This window comes from Phoenix dactylifera, unplaced genomic scaffold (assembly GCF_009389715.1).
Source record: "Phoenix dactylifera cultivar Barhee BC4 unplaced genomic scaffold, palm_55x_up_171113_PBpolish2nd_filt_p 000504F, whole genome shotgun sequence".
NCBI lineage: Eukaryota > Viridiplantae > Streptophyta > Magnoliopsida > Arecales > Arecaceae > Phoenix > Phoenix dactylifera.
In genome coordinates, this window is record NW_024067921.1 from 283,522 (window position 1) to 301,123 (window position 17,602).

Genomic DNA, 17,602 nt, shown 5'->3' on the forward strand with positions numbered 1-17,602 from the left:
GGACATGCTTAAGATCACGAGGCAGATAAAACAATTCTGTCCAAAATCGAGAACGGGCCATTTTTTGTTGCTTGAGGATTCAAGTTGGAGCTGTCATGATGCTATTTACTTCTCAACTGCATAGATGGATAACTTGCAAATTGAAGAAGCAGAACTATACAAAACAGAGTTCTTGGGCCCATCGTAGGTATCAAACCAAAAGATGCACAGTACTTAATGGTGCATAGCACAAAATGACGAGTTGTATAATGATAGAACTGATATCAAGAAACTTCATTTGCCTCATCCGAATTACTATTGATACTAAAATGTGAAGGAATTGGTACTCACTTCATCATCATTTGAAACAACTTCTTTTGTCTAATGCTTTCTACAACAAGAACTAGCAATAATACTGAACCTTTCAAATGACTAGTCAGTCCCTCAGTATTCCCATTACAGAGATTAAAATGGTATTTTTCGTCAATCTGCTATCCTGGTGATATCAGTTGTCCTTTACACTGCCTTCTCTTTTATGCTTCATTTACTTTCCCTTCATCCCAATTGGACAAGGAATTAAAAAAGATGAGAGAAGTTTGACTTTTTGATCAACAAATCAAGAAAATCCTATTACAAGAATAAAGCATGAGTGAATATAATAGCTCAAATTCTAATCCTAGATTTTGTTCCAGGTATTAGTTAAACATCCAAGTACCAAGTAACATAAAGTTAGGTATTAGTTGCATCAGATATCGAGAACAAATTTCAAGATATCTAGGAAAGGACCAAAGTGCGCGTATATACTGTCAGCTTGATAGTTTGTACAGTATACATATGATCCATAACAAGCATCAAATGTCATGTGTGGCCAATCCTAGATGAACGATGGTATATTTTTAGGCTACAATCGAAACATGAAGGAGAAATATGCATCATAAGAATGTCAAGGTACATATACCTGAGACAAGCACCTTACTTTAATTGGATCTGATAAGCAGTGCTGGTAATTTAATTTGATCTGATAATTGAGCACTGCTAGCAAGATTTCAAAACCTATCCATTCAAAAGACACAAGTTGGCTCACATGAGCCAAATAGGGACCTACATGGAAATGTGGTAGAATACAGAGATGATTGCTCACTGATAGGCTCAGAGAGATACAATGCAGGAAAGGAGAGAAACTGAAGTCACAATTCTGACTCCAAAGTTGCAACTTCCAGTTGATTACCAGCATGATTGTTTTCCAAGTGTCTAAAAACGTAACTTTCACATGGAAGGACTCCATCTATATGTATGACTATGTTGCAAGCCCATAGATGCATGGACAAAATGTTTTACATATTTTAGTCAAATTCATAGCTTCAATCAATTAAAATAATGCTAATGAAAAAGCTTCAATCAATTAAAATAATGCCAATGAAAAGCTTTTCTTACTTTAGCAGAAGCACTTGTGGATGCTTGCGTCTCAGCTCGCTGGCAGTACCTTTGTCCACTTAGCTGCATCAACAACCTCCTTTTCATTTCGGAGAACCCTTCGACCTTGAATAACATAAAATAATATGTCAGCGATCACTAGGGTGCGGAAAATTGAAAGTTGATTTCTTCTATCTTTATACCTTGTTTTCAGTTATTAGAAGATCAATCCTCTTCTTCTCATTGTTCCTCCTTAAGGATTCAACAATAGCAGCAGCAGTGTTAATCTGGAGATAGAATGCAGCAATTTTCAGATAAATGAGTAAATATTTAAAGAACTCACAAAATTCACAAAATTATAACAAAAAACAAGAGATATTCAGGAATATGAGGGGACAGTATAGTTCCATGTCTACAAATAACGGTTAAACAACTATTAAATGATGCATATTAAAAGGGGAAATGCCGAAAGGCTATGATAATTTCCAGAAAATTTAGGGGGGAAATCATCTCCAATAATTCTTTGTTTACAATCATATTACTTTTAAGAACAATTTTAAATTGAGAACTTCGACCCAATATTCACCAAAGTCTCAGCCCCTTTAAGAAAATCTGCAAATATGTATATAATTTTCCTTAGCAGCTAATAATTTCCAATAAGCGTGCTAGCAACTGAGAACCCATTCATTTAGTTTTCCTTCCCTGAGGAAATTTGTGGATTGTGCAAATAGAATTCTATGGTGATCTAAATGCAGCCAGGTCAAAACATTCTGAAATGCAGTTCCCTACCTACCAACTAATACTTGACATTTATATTGCTGATTTATATAAACATATTGAGACATTGTTTTGTCCCATGACATGTTTATACATGACAGGATGAAACAATAGCCTTTCATACCTGTGCATTTTTGTCCTCCCATTCTAAATTTATGATATCTCACATCCACATTGAAACAGACAAGAAAATCAAAACCTTCTTTAAAGTTCAACTGACAGGAAAGTCTATGGCTTATTTCTTATGCTCTCATTGCTCATAATATGATTGTGACGAGTTTCATGCATGGAGCAGATCACCATATTTCATAGTTAGGCATTGAGATGTCAACTTATGGCCAACTATTATATAAACAGGCTCTCAAGGACAATGTTTGTCACTTTTGTCATGCTTTTATGGGATCAAAACATACTCAGGTTTGGCTAAAGCAATTCTGCAATGTCATCCTTGATATAAAATGATCATACATTTTCTTAGATATACAAGTATCTTTCTACATGTATAATATTTGAATTGAAGAGATGACATCACCTTTTGTGATTAACGTCATTTCATCCCATCAGTAATTGTATCCAAGTCCTAGTTACCCGAAACAAGAACAGATATGGGGGCAAGAATGGGAAGCCTGTTTATAAAAAATATAAAAGGAACTGCGTGTGGGAGAAGCAGGTGACACACCTCAGCTAGCAAGCTTTTCATTATTAGACTATACTATGGTCCAACCTTGCTTTTTCCCTTACATTTTAGCAAACATAAGTTACTTTCCTAAAATCAGTCTAAGACACTTTCTATAAGAATAATTTAAGTAATTATCAGTTTTCACCTGAGAAGGCCTTCTAGCCAAACAAAGCCAAATTCTGACCAGAACAAAGGATTTTGAGTCAGAATCTTCTATAGATTTTATTGACGTCAGATAATATTGGACTCCGACAAATAAAACACTCCATATCTGTTTGTTGAAGATTGTTACTTCATTTCTTTATCATCTACGCCAGCAAATCTCAACCTGACAAAATCAAGGTGGATTTTTCTGAAAAAAAAATGAACAGCAAGTTGGTCGGCTTTTCCACCCTAGAGCTTACGTGCATTGTTTCATAGCAAACTGACCACCAAAGATATTTCCTGTAAAATATATGAGAAGGAGGAAGATGACATGAAGTACACTGATAACGACATTTTTCTAAGACACAAACCTTGGTTTAATACTTATATGTTTAGAGGATAGTTTTAGGTGTTAAAACAAAGCAGTGGAGACAGATCAAAGTTCAGCTTACTAGACCGTTGAATTTTTTGCTAGTTTTAACATTTTGATATACATTTTTACCATGAAGACCCAAAAATGTTCATGTTATCTTGGAAAATTTGAGTTCAAACCCATTGAACTTAATTTGCATCAAAGCATGAAAGGACAAAAGCTTAATATTCATCTTGTTAACAGCTAGCCTACTTATCTTGTTTTTTTGGTTGTATTTCTAGCAAGGACTTGAATGGTGAAATTTTTTTTTCCTAACAATTTTAGATTATTGAGTCCTTTACCTTTTTTGCTGTTTTGGAAATGAGTAGATTGTGATACTGAAATGATCGAATCCAGCATAAAGGTTTATTCTTCATCCCTCTCCCTCAAGCAAGTTGTTTTCTCTCTCACTAGCATACAGATCCATTGTAGTGTTTGCATTTTCTTCTATCAATATGTCATTCAGTATCATCCGCATATCAAAAAGGTTTAGGACAAGTATCAATTGTAATTGTTTTTACTGCTTTTTGCTGTGATTTTTTTCAAATCCAAAAGTGAATTTCAGTGATTGGTCATCAGCATAGAGTGAGAGATGAAGATTAGTCCTGTATGTGCAAGTGCTATCGACGTGTAGTTAGGGGTCAAGAGAAAAATTGGATGATGCCTACCAACTTGCTCAGCAAATCCAAGTTGGCCAAAGCCCATGGTTGTATAAGTAAACTCAGAAATCCAAACTCTGAGACTTCATATAAAAACCTTGTTTTGCAGCTGGAATATAGAATAGATGGTTGCAAATTTTAACTTTGATTGCAATCAAGCTTGTAAATCCATGCGCTGCCCGCACCATATATATACAAATAAATCATATTCAAGGATTATTTGTACTTTAAAGAACCTCCTTTTGATTTCCCTAACTTCAAGTACTTTCTATGGATCTCTGTATTTCTTTTGTTTGTTGTATATATGAATTTCTAGATGATTTTAATGCAAAACTGCATTAGCCAGATCTTAACCTATCTAAAGAATCTATCTGGGCTCAGACCTTAAACCTTGATCTGAGCATACATTTTCTTAATATAACACATAAATGATGCAACAACTCAATATTGAGAATGAAACTAAATCATTAATTATGGGAAAAGATCCGACTAAACCACCCAAGCAATAAAAACAAATACTATGGATCAAGCACACAATTAATCACCCTAAATTCCATAATTCTAAAAATTTACTAAATCATTCATTCAAGTTCAATATAGAAACTCCACCCCAGTGACAACCAATGGTGCATGAAAGAAGCAAAACTTGAAAGTAACTAAAAGCAAAATGAAAAAAGAAAGAAAGGAGAATAAAAATGAAAAAATTTTAATAGTTCAGAATGTGTCAAATATACTCCAAAGGGACCTCTCGCTCTCAACTTGGAACAGTTGAAATAAAATACAAAAGTATAAAAATGACCAGTTAAGGAAGAATAAGACAATCATGATAAAATATTAGCCATAGAATCTATGATAAAACAGGGTCAGCTGCCACCAAATGAACACAAAATGGTTGGTCTTGGGAAATATAAATTATTCCCCCCATCTTGTTAAGAAAACAGCATAATGAAAAGAAATAATTGTATAGATGTCGAAGTCATATACTATCTAGGTCATAATAGAAACTTATACACATGAGGTATGACCAGAATAAGAAGGGAATCAATATTCTAACTGGATTATGACTAATGGTCTATATTACGTGAAACCTGAATAAGAATGGATCAATAAGGATTAAACAATATCCTAATTGTTTCTTGTTTTATCAAAAAAAAAAAGCCCTATATATAGTCTTGTGTTACATGTAGTCCATATAACTTTGTGTAAAATTCCTGTGCATAAACCAATATCAGTATAACTTACAAGAAATATACTGACCGAAAGCATTGAATAATTAGAAATATCAGAAGGTACCCCATTTTCTAGTAAGTCGAATACTGAAAAAGAGGATGATGACATAATTCTCATTATAAAGCAGTCTATGGCATCTGAATAAACATTTGGATCTTGGTATTGTTCATTTCCATATTTATCTGAAGTATCTATCTCGAAAAAGCCAAAAGAATTTTCGCCAAAGTCATCAGTTTCAAAACTGATCCCTTAACAATGGTATGCGCTTGCATCATGAAATACCCTTTCTAGTCTACTGCATAAAGTTAAAGTGTTACTGTCTCTAGTCTCCTCCTGAACTTCCTTTCGAATTACATCTTCATCTAATGTTTCATATCCTACTAAAACCGAATTACATATGAGTTTGACAATTTAATTCACAATAATATTCTTAGTTAAACAATTTAGAACATTACTTCAGTTGTTGGGGGAAAAATGTTAATTTGTATCTTTACCTGTGCAATGGATATATAACAACCAATCATATCCTTAATAAAAATGATGATATTCCATGAAGATCCAAAATTGTAGCCTGAAATCCACAAGCTGCTGGATGCTTAGATCCCTCTCTTCAGGGAAATATCTTCTAGTTTCTTCAATGAATTCCAAAGTTGTATTTAGATTGGGCTTAACCATACATAGGTTCTCATTTTGATTTGATTTCTAGATATGTCCTTAGTCTAGTATTACCTGTTCAGCTCCAACTTTGGGCTACTAGAAGTTTAAGAACTTCTGCTATCAATGGCTATAAAGGAAAAGGCATCTAACACAAGAAGGTCTCCAAAAAGATATAGATGGTCTTTCTAAATAGTCAAACTCCTCTACCAAAGGATTAAACCTACTATAGAATCCTTTCACTGAACCATCCGTTTCCTAACTCTACCATCCCATAATTCATTCAACCATCTTTGACTACAAGAATTACAGTCAAAACAATTCTCTGCCTAATGAATGCAATACGTTCTGTTAAATAGTCTATATTGATCATCTGTGAGGGCATTTCTACTTCCCAGGCATGGTTGCAAACTCTTTTCAAGTTTCATTTAACAAAGTGAGTTTTGACTCAGCAGTATTTGCAGTTTCAGTTGAAAATTTTAATTGGAATGCCTATCTTCATTAAAGGACAGAAAGCTCATCAAATGGAAGAAAATGAATACTTCCTAAACCTAAAAGCAGGGCACATGAATAAATTCCATGTCAGAAGTTCAGTTGCCTTGTTACTTATACAAGAATACAGTTAGAACATGAAAAGGCTACTCCGCAGTCTTAGATTATGTAAATTACAAAAAGATTACCTTTTAATCTTGCATCAGCACACGAGCATCATCTGGAAGAATTAGTTGTATGTATCAAAAAAAAAAAAAAGCACTGCTTTCAGGCATATTTAAGAAATTTGGAATTTCAAATATCCCATCATGATGCAGGAATTTTATGGTAATGCACAGAAAAGACTACTGGCATCATGTCCACGCTGTTTCTTCCCAATTAAGCATCTCCTTAACCATTTTCTTGACCATCCTGTATCCGTACATTGGTACATGAACATCATTTGAGAGAATTGGTCAATCAAAATAGCTCATGATTCTATCGATAACTCAAGAACACAGGAAGCTGAAATATCAAACGCAACATCATGATGCAAGAATTTTATATGATCACCAGCCTAAAGTCAAGAGGAACGATATTAGATGCTAACAGGAGGAAGACGATTCTGCAAGAAACTCAATCCATCATTGTTTCAACATTTACTCAAGAAGGATGAAATCAAGAAGATTCATCTCCTACCTGATTTTCCATATCTTTATTGCCCTTGTGCAAGAAACGCAACCTGGATGGCGTTTCAATTATCGTAGCCGTCAGCTCGGCATATCGCTTGTCTACAGCATTTTTCTTTTCAAGGCAGTTTTGCAAGCTCCTGTGGATCTCTAGTGCTTCAAACTATTACAGCTCCAAACAATAGCAAAAAAATAAATAAAAAAAAGAAGATCTATATAAGCAAGAAGCTTAATTAGATGTGGGCGAAAAAGAGAAAGAAGAAATAAATTTGAACACAAGAAAAGAATCTGAAATTGAGGCACTTGGGGAGAAGGAACGCGAACATCTCTCAGTTCGAAGAGCACGCTCAGTGGCTTCCAGCATCTCTCGAGCTCCGAGAGCTGATCTTGGAGACTGCGACGCTTCTGCTCGCAGGCTTCGAGCTTTCGGGAGAGCTCCATCGCTGTGATGGGGTTCAAGAAGAGGGATCGGAGAAAGGGAGGAGGGTTCAAGAAGAGAAACCACAATCCTTTTCTCTTTTCCTTAGAAAGCCAAAGAACAAGAAGCTCTGAGCGCGAGACGAAGAGGGAAAAAAGAAAGAACCGAAGAGGGGAGGGAGGATAGGGGTTTAAATAGTTAATTTAAGTCTAATGGGACCGTAGCGGTTTCAATATGGCTACGGCCTCCAGTCCGGATCTAATCCAATGCGCAAAATTGAGTAACTAGAATCCGGAAGGATTGGCAGCAGATTAGATAAGCCATCATGTAGGGCTCGTTTGGTTCGCGAAAAAATAAAGACGAAAAGTATAATAAATAAAAAAATAATGAGATACCACTTGTTTGGTTAGAATTTTCAAAAAAGAAAGATAAGAAAGTTGTATTCCCATGGAAATATAATTCCCACATTTTATGGGAAAGTGTTTCCCATGAGAAACATTTAAAAGTTACTTTTTCATAAGGCGAAAATCACTCCATTTTTATTTTTTTGCAAAAAGTCCCTTTAGTATTAAAGAGGCATTAAAGACCTAATTTTTATTAAGGGTATAATAAGAATTATATATAACTTTCCTAGAAAAGTGGATGGTCAACCAAACATAAGCACTCTGGAAATCTGTCACTTTCTAATGTTTAACCAAACATGCCAAAAGTACATTCCCAGTCATTCTCTTCCTAGGAATGTTCTTCCCATGAATTATATTTCTAGGAGAAAAAATACTTCCTGCGAACCAAACGAGCCAGTAGAGTAATATAAGAGTGCATTTGTTTAGCGACTAAAATTAGAATTAAAATTTGAATCCGAATTTATTAAAATAGGAAACCAAATGGCCATATCCATAGGAGTGTTTGGTTTGTGTTCAAAATAATAATGAGATTTGAATACAAAGAGATAGTGGAAATTAAATTTTAGAGGATTGTGGCATTCCTATTTCCTCCAAAATCAAAATGAGAATAGAACTTCTTCCAACCAGATAGCTCAAATAGAAGTCACTCATTGCTTTTCTCAATCTTATTCCAAAATCCAACTCCTTCTAACCAAATATACTCTAAAAGTAGTCTTTTATTTTGCAAATATTTTCTATTATATAGTTTTGTAATAGTCTTGCCAAAAAAACAACAGTGCTTCAATCAACTCATTTACTAGTCATATAAAGAAATTGGATAACTATAATTCAAAAAAAAAGAAGAAAGTGAATGCATGTGTCTACTATGATGACATTCATTATATAGATGGAAATTGCTTTAAAAAGAAAAACATCCTTGCAGGATATCCATGAACCAAGTTTTTAATAACATCAATATCTATAAATAACTTATTGCTCTATCAACATTATCCATTTATAGCTAAAATAATGGTTATTAATTGCCCAAAAGAAGCCTTTTTATTTTGTTGATCATTTGCTCAAATGTACTTCACTAAAAATATATTGAAATAAAAATAATGATAGATAAATCAACTTTTTTTTTCTAAAACAAATATTTCATACATTACACATACAAATACACTCAATAAAGTCATAAAACAATAGATTGGGGAGTGTGAGGCAACTCTCCCTCCCCCGCCCACATGGTGTTTCCAGCATGGTTGGCCACGTAGGCAGCCACCCAATCCACAACCTGTTAGAAAACCCCGATCATGCCGCTGAAATTCAAAAAATTCAGATGCAGCGGAAGAGGCATGCGCGGGATCAACCGTTCATCGTATGAACGTTGTTTCAAGACCATTCGTAGATAGATAAGGATTAAAAACTTTTAGAAACATTAGGAAGATCAGATCTTCACCTTGTGCGGGTAGATGATCACCGCAAACTGAAGTTCGTGGTTTAGGATGAAGGTTCGCTTGAAGACGTTCAAGTGCCCGGCCTCTACGGGTATCCACACGAAGCAGATGACCAATCCAAGCTTTCTATCTCCCCGGGGTGCTAGCTCCCTTGCAGAGATAACTTTTGATGGCTGATCTCCTCTCTTTCAATCAACCCTTGATTGTGCTTGAGAGGAGGAAGAAGAAAGATGAAGAAGAGGAAGAAGAAGAATCCCCACGCAGCCTTCTTTTCTTCCTTGCGTTGGATGAAGGAAGGGAAGAGGAAGGAGGATCCGCCAACCACCTTTGGCTTCCTCCTTGCTTGCGGCTGAAGGCAAAGGGGAGGGAGAGGGCCACGGCACAAGAGAGGAGAGGCTTCTCCTTGTCCAATTAGCTCAGCCCAAAAATCCCTCTTTAAATAACAAGTGGAGCTCCTAAGTTTTAGGAGCTCCCTTGAATTAATTCCAAGAGGGGCGCCGACCCCTCTTGTTGCCGCACCCATGAACCCAAGGAGAAGGGGCTTGAGCCCCTCCTTCTTGTGTTGCCCTAATCCTCATCTAATGAGGATTGGGTGGCCTTAATTTGGTTTAGCCCTAATCCAATTAGGGTTTAACCAAGGGTGAACCAATTTAGATCCAATCTAGGTAAGTCCTAATCCAATTAGAACTTAAATCAATTTTGACTCAATTGAACTCTTCAATCCTAATCCAATTAGGAGTCTTATTGATTCATTAGATTAATAATTAATTGTGACTTAAGAAATCCTAATCCAAATTAGAACATATTTAATTTTAGTCCTAATCCAATTAGGACTCTATTTGAATCCGAAGTCCTAATCCAATTAGGATTTCTAGGAATCCTATTCTAAGTAGGAATCAAAAATGAATTCAAAATCCTAATCTAATTAGGATTGTAGGAATCCTACTCCAAGTAGGAATCCCAGTCCTACTCCAAATAGGATTTCCAGTCCTAATTCAATTAGGACTCTAGGAATCCTACTCTAAGTAGGATTTGTGTTTTAAGTCCAATTAATCAATTCCCATTGTTCCTTCTTCAACTGAATATCAATCAAATTGATTACTTGTGATTCCTAATCACTATTCAACCATCGGATCGGTCAATACTTCTAGTGTGTGACCCTATAGGTTCTATTCTGACTGGTAATGAGATATATTGTGATCTCTATCACAATATTATTGAAAACTCCTTTCAATGGATTGGAACGATTCCAACTCTACTCATTTGGGTTTATCGATCATCGAGATAATCCCTGTGAGTCCCACCATCCACCAGTGACACCTAGCAGCATGTAGTGGCTACCCAGTAGAATAGAATGATGAACCTCTAGGTGCAGTTAACATGTGATACAGTCCTTCTATCGTAGATCCCTACAGGACGGAGGTCATGGATAACTCGTCAAACCCCTTCGTCTGTCATATGTCAAGATTTATTCGACTCGAGTTCGATAGTGGAAAACTCTTTCTCCACTTTATATTACTGCCCTGGCCAAGGTCTTAGAACTCAGTCTAACAAATCACATAGGATCACTCCTCTTCTATCAAGTTCGATAGATTCCATGTAAGTGCATACCCTACTCCTACAGTAAACTTACTGCAGCCAATCTACACTACAAGGACCCATATGACTAGAGACCATGTATACGTGTAGTCAAACTACAATAACCTCACTGTGAGTAGCTGAAGCACCGCAGGTCAAAGGACCAGTCATACTACTGCAACATCAAGCAAGTCACTGACGAGTGGATAGACATCCAAGTGACTTCTTGTCTTGGTCACGCTCAGTACCCTTGTTCTCTAACAAGCACCTGCACTATCACTTCAGTGTCCCTACACTATGGACTCAAGTCTCGTCCATCCAGAAGGAAAGTGATCTGTGCACTGATCGAATCGATCACTGTCCTCGTGATGATCCATTGATCAGGAACATTTAGAAATTAATCACTAATGATACATGGCTCAAATTCTCAACTCTTGAGAATATGCATCATCATCTTATTAATTAAATGGACGATTCATAGACACATAAATAATATGAATGATAAGATGCCTTTTATTTATTCAATAATAAATAGTCAAGTACAAAATTATGTCCCTAGAATTAATAATGTGTCAGCCAGATTGGCTTCTAGGACATACATCTAACAATCTCCCACTTGCACTAAAGCCAATCAGCCATAAACCTAAGCCCCATCTTCTCAAGATGTGTTTTAGTTTTCTACTGACTTAGCTGCTTAGTGAATGGGTCCGCCACATTTTCTGTGGAGTCTACTCTCTGATCCTCTACTTATTTTCTTTCGAGGTAGTCGCTTATTAGGTTAAACTGCCGCTCTATGTGGTTCGATTTCTGGTGAGACCTTTGGCTCCTTAGCTAGTGCTATGGTGCCTTTGTTATCGCAGTAGAGTGTTATGACATCTGATGACATTACACCTAACTATGCAATGAACCAAAAGATTTCCACTGCACCCTTAGAGACGGCTTAACATTCAGCTTCTAAGGTTGAATTTATAATGATCGGTTGTTTGGAACTCTTCCAATTTACTGAACCACCATTGCACATATTCTGATGTAGACTTTCTATCATCAATATGTGTGCATCCTTCTACCTTCAACTCTGATCTTCTTCCAAAGACCAAAAACATGTCCTTAGTTCTTCTCAAGTACTTAAGACTGTTCTTCACAGCTATCCAGTGCTTCTTGCCTGGATCTGATTGACATATGCTCGTGACATTCACAGCATGTACTATATCAAGTCATGTATATAGCATGGCATACAGGAGGCTCCCTATTGCTGATGCATAGGGGATCTTGCTCATGCGTTGAATCTCTTCAGATGTGTTGGGGCACATCTTCTTGGAGAGATTAATTGCATGCCTTAGGGGTAAGAGACCCCTTTTGAGTTTTCCATGCTGAACCTTTTCAGCATTTCCTCTATGTACATCTTCTGTGATAGGCCAAGCATCCTTTTAGATCTATCTCTATAGATCTTTATTCCCAAAATATAGGATGCTTCCCCAAGGTCTTTCATGGAGAACTCTTTTGACAACCAGACCTTGACCGAGGTTAGCATGGAAATATCATTCCCTATCAGGAGGATGTCGTCCACGTACAGTACGAGAAATACGACAGCGCTCCCACTAACCTTTTTGTAAACACACGGTTCCTCTTCATTTTTGATGAAATCAAACGTTTTGATTGCGTCATCGAAACGAGTGTTCCAACTCCGAGATGCTTGCTTTAGTCCATAAATGGACCTTTGCAGCTTGCAGACCTTGTGATCTCCATCACTGGAAGTGAAACTCAAAGGCTGTTCCATATAGATGTCTTCATCAAGATATCTATTCAGGAAAGCTGTTTTCACATCCATCTGTTAGATTTCATAATCATGAAATGCTGCAATGGCAAGTAATGTTCGGATGGATTTCAGCATGGCTACAGGTGAAAAGGTCTCCTGATAGTCAATGCCCTCGCGCTGACTATACCCTTTCGCCACAAGCCTTGCCATATAGGTCTCTACCTCTCAATCCGAACCTATCTTCCTTTTGTAGATCCATTTGCATCCAATAGGTACAATACCTTCTGGTGGGTCTACTAAGGTCCAGACTTGGTTGGAATGCATGGAGTCTAACTCTGACTTCATGGCTTCCAGCCATTTCTCGGAATCGATATCTGATATCGCCTCGTCGTAGGTTTTGGGATCTTGTGTATGATCCCTATCTCCCACTAGGAACATTTCCTCGGTATCCTCTTCTAGTATACCTAAGTATCTATCGGAAGGATGGGAGACCCTACTAGATCTACGAGGTGGTCGAGGGTCATCGTGTACTGGCTCTGTATGAATGGGTTCGATAGAATTCATGACTCGTTGCTTTTCAGAGACTTTCTCTTCAAGCTCAATTTTCCTCCCACTGCCTCTATCAAGGATAAACTGTTTTTCCAAGAAGATGGCGTGACGGCTCACAAACACATTGTGATCCTTTGAGACGTAAAAATTGTATCCTAATGACTCTTTAGGATATCATATAAAACGAGCACTTATGGTCCTAGCCTCTAGCTTGTCTGCCTGTAGTCTCTTGACGTGGGCCGGACATCCCCAAATCTTGAGATGACCAAGACTTGGTTTCTTACCATGTCATATCTCATATGGTGCGGTAGGAATGGACTTTAGAGGGAACTCTATTCAACAAGTAAATAGCTGAAAATAGGGCATCTATCTAAAGAAATAAGGTGTGGAGTGATTGATTAAAACCCTATTTGATTTTGATGAGCTCAAAGCATTAGAGTATATATGTTGTTTACTAATGAATTCAATTGAGTGTTTCAGTGAAAATCTTGTCTAAGTGTCTCAAGACTTGGTTCATAATATTTTGGATAAGTTAAGAAGTCAGTTTGAACCAAAGTCTGAGACTCGAGTCGACTCCAGAGTATTACGAGTCGACTCCAAGCGTATCAGGATCACTGGCACGGGCTCGAGTCGACTCCTGACCATTACGAGTCGACTCCAACTGAGAACAGACAGACAAACAGAAAGCATCAACTCAAAATCTGTCAGCGAGTCGACTCCTGAAGTGCGCGAGTCGACTCCGATGTTTACCGAGTCGACTCCGGAGAAGTATGAGTCGACTCCAAGGAGTTACAGGCAGAAAAGTCAGAGAGCGGTTTTCGACCCTGAGATTCGAGTCGACTCCTGTGGAACGCGAGTCGACTCCGATGGTTGGCAGGTCGACTCCAAAGATAGTGAGAGTCGACTCTCAGCAGTACTCAAGGCAAAAGTCAGAGAGCGTTTTTCGGACTCTGAGATTCGAGTCGACTCCCGCATTGCACGAGTCGACTCCGAGACACCGCGACCCCAAAGAAGACAGAAGACCAATTTGCTGTCTCTGAGATTCGAGTCGACTCCCAGACAGCTCGAGTCGACTCCAAGGCAGCGCTTCACTAAAAACACAGAAGACTAAGTTTCGGAAACTGAGAGCCGAGTCGACTCCAGAACAGTTCGAGTCGACTCCAAGACTGGACGAGCCAAAAGACAGTAGATCGAGAGTTCGGGCTCTGAGCGCCGAGTCGACTCCCAGGATTGTCGAGTCGACTCGATGGACCAAGTTCAAAAATAGATCCACGGACTCCATGGGATGAGCCGACTCCGAAAATGCCATGTCAGCTCCAGAAGTTGGCGAGTCGACTCCGGGTCAAGTCGAGTCGACTCCCAGTCGAAGAGGCGACTTTAATTCAAATCCGGAACAGTTGCCGAGTCGACTCCAGAAAAGCATGAGTCGACTCCCGCTACAGCCGAGTCGACTCCTGATCGCGCGAGTCGACTCCAACCCACCAACGGACATATTGTCAGGCTGTGCAGAGTGTGCAGAACGGGCAGAAAAAGGTCTCTAACGGCTAGTTTCCGTGGGGGATGGCTTAAATAGCCACAGAAGACTGTAGCAAGGTAGAGAACAACCATTCCACTCAAAGTAATCAAGCTTTCAATCTCTGCAACCTGGTTTTCAACGGAAAAGAGGGAAGAGCAACATTAACTGCATCCACCTACTTCTTCCCAATATTGAAAGAGATCTCCTCCTGCATTCAAGTCGACCAGACATTCAAGAGGAGACCTGAAGTTCAAGAAGCCCTACTCTACTCCAACTCAAACGTGTTTGAGGGCTTCTAACTTCTCTTTTGTTTATATTGTTATTTATCTGCTTTTGAGAAGCTCTGTTTTTCTGTTACTCCTTTTTACTTCCATCTTGTCTTTGCTTGGTTCAATCGGGGGATTGAATCAAGGGTATTGAGGTTGGTTGGTGAGCCGAGTGTAAAACCAACGTGTAAGGGTTCGATTGTGATCCCGGGAAAACAATCGGGTTGGTTCTAGTCGGTGAGCCTGGAAAAACCGACCGAGTTCGTTGTGAGCTCGTAAAACAACAAGTTTGGTTGTGAGCTTGGAAAACAACCGGCTGTAATCCAAGGAGTTATAGTGAATTCCCAAGTGAGACTTGGGGAGTGGACGTAGGAGCAAGGGTTAGCTCCGAACCACTATAAAACATTGTGTTTGTGATTGTTTGTCTCTCTCTATCTCTCGCATTTCATTCACCGCACATAGAAACTAATTAATCATCTCGCAAAAGCATTAATTAGTTATCCACAAAAGTTTTAATAGCCAAATTATTTTAAAACCCAATTCACCCCCCCTCTTGGGTTGTCTATCTGGGCAACATAAGGGTAAATCAGTGAAGCTCATCATGGACTGGACCATATCAATAGAGTCCGATTCCTCCTCTCTGACACTCCATTGAGCTAAGGTGTACCAGGAGGAGTCCATTATGGAACTATACCATTCTCCTTGAGATAATCATGGAACTCTCCATTAAGGTATTCACTTCCTCGATCTGATCGAAAAACCGTAATGAGTTTTTGTGCTTATTTTTCTACTTCATATCTAAGCTTTTTGAACCTTTCAAAAGTTTCATTTTTGTGTCTCATACACATATCCAGACCGTGAGTAATCATCGGTAAAATGAAGAAAAAAATTACAACCCCTAGCCTGCACATCGAATGGGCCACACACATCAGTGTGTACTAGGATAAGTATTTCAGTGGACCTCCCTGTGTCCTACAAAGGATAATTTGGCCATCTTTCCTTGAAGGCAGAATTCACAAATCAAATATGACTCGAAAGTCAATGAGCCCAAAAGCTCATGTTTCTCCAATTTGTTTATTTTGTCTTCTCCTATATGGCCAAGCCTGAGGTGCCATAAATACTTTAGATTTATCTCATTTTTGGATCTATTAGATCCTATGGTATTCACTGTTTGCTCAGATATATTCACAGATACATTCATATGTATGTGATAGAGACTGTCAATCATAAAACCATTTTGAATCAATTTAATTTTAAAAATCTTTCTGTGCTAAATAAAATATAGAAATCAAATTTCTGCTAGCAATAGGTAACAGTCCTTAAGTATTCTGAGCATATCTGACAAACCTTCTGAAGGTCTGTCACCCTTCATGTTCTTTATGCTTCCCATGTATGTAGGACAGTTCCTCTTCCAATGGCCGTCCATGATGCAATGGAAACACTTTTCCTTGCAATTGGCCTTTTTCTTGAAACTTTCTTACTTGGTGTTTTCTTAGTACTCTGCTTCTTCGCAGGCTTCTTCTTCTTTCAAATAGACTCTCTCTTGAAAGTATAAACTAACTTGACAGCAAAAACGATACCCCTTGAACTTCTTCAAGGTTCCTAAGGTAGTTACCAATTTATTTAACAATTCTATTTTAGTGCATACAACCTTGTTCATATGGTAGTTTACTATAAACTATTCATATGAAGCTGGAAGGGATTGCGGGATTAAATCTGTTGGGGGGAACAAGATTTTTCCCCAAATGACGCAAATGTCCCTAAGGAGCCGCACGACCTCCGACCCTGGACGGCCGAAGTCGGCGTCCGACCTCGGGACGCCCAACCTCAAGACGACCGACCTCGAGACCTCCGATTTGAGAAAAGCCCCGATGTTCGAGGTCTACTCTTGTCAGCCACCTACTACGGCCGTGCACCTCTGAGGTCCAGCCGAAGACCATACCCTGACGCCCCTCTGGCATTTATTGCGCATGGTCGCTGTAACCCTCCGGCTCACTCAACAATTAATGCGGATCTCCGGCTCACTCAACAATTAATGCGGATCTCCGGCTTACTCCACAATTAATGCGGATCTCCGGCTTACTCCACAATAAATGCGGATCTCCGGCTTACTCCATAATAAATGCGGATCTCCGGCTTACTCCACAATTAATGCGCATGGCTCCTGTCACCTACGGACTCTCAGCTCTCCACGGCAAATTAGCCCAGCAGAGTCTAGTCGACTATGATAAGTCTCTGATCTCGGCCATACCTCCGATACCAATGCAATAATTCGCCTGGTAGCGTGCTAACTCGGGTTGTACGACGCCCTCACCGCCGACATCGGTGCAATGATTCGCCTGACCGTGCGCCGACCTGAACAACATGCCGAGCCGTACTACGGCCTCGCCCTGTTACATCGCAGGTAAACCGACCCCCGCCTATAAAAGGGAGCCTTGGCCTCTCAGGAGGGGATTGGAAGATTGATGCACTCTACAGACACTATTTGTCTTCCTTTTTACACTATTCGCCCCCTCCCTGACTTGAGCGTCGGAGGGCCGGCGCCGGAAAACCCGGCCACCGGTTCGTGTGC

The 17,602-nt window shown here is 38.8% G+C and overlaps 1 protein-coding gene across 2 annotated transcripts; it reads right to left on the reverse strand.

Annotated features, from left to right (window-relative positions):
• Positions 1-249: 249 nt before the first annotated feature.
• Positions 250-7,660, reverse strand: LOC113461671. 2 transcript variants are annotated; one of them, XM_039119217.1, is made up of 5 exons: positions 7,432-7,660; positions 7,118-7,270; positions 1,596-1,679; positions 1,414-1,518; positions 250-532 (listed from the first exon to the last, which is right to left on the reverse strand). In XM_039119217.1, the coding sequence occupies exons 1-5, from the start codon at positions 7,546-7,548 to the stop codon at positions 524-526; spliced, it is 468 nt and encodes a 155-aa protein (XP_038975145.1). In that variant the 5' UTR covers positions 7,549-7,660; the 3' UTR covers positions 250-523. The 2 variants fall into 2 exon arrangements, with proteins under 2 accessions (XP_038975145.1, XP_038975144.1); XM_039119216.1 differs by having other exon boundaries at positions 250-1,518.
• Positions 7,661-17,602: the final 9,942 nt, after the last annotated feature.

Coding starts and splice junctions, on each gene's coding strand:
- LOC113461671 (XM_039119216.1), bottom strand. CDS start 7,548: ATGGAGCTCTCCCGAAAGCTCGAAGCCTGCGAGCAGAAGCGTCGCAGT. Junction 7,271..7,431: donor TGCTCTTCGAACTGAGAGAT/GTTCGCGTTCCT, acceptor GAGCTGTAATAG/TTTGAAGCACTAGAGATCCA. Junction 1,519..1,595: donor TTCTAATAACTGAAAACAAG/GTATAAAGATAG, acceptor ATGTTATTCAAG/GTCGAAGGGTTCTCCGAAAT.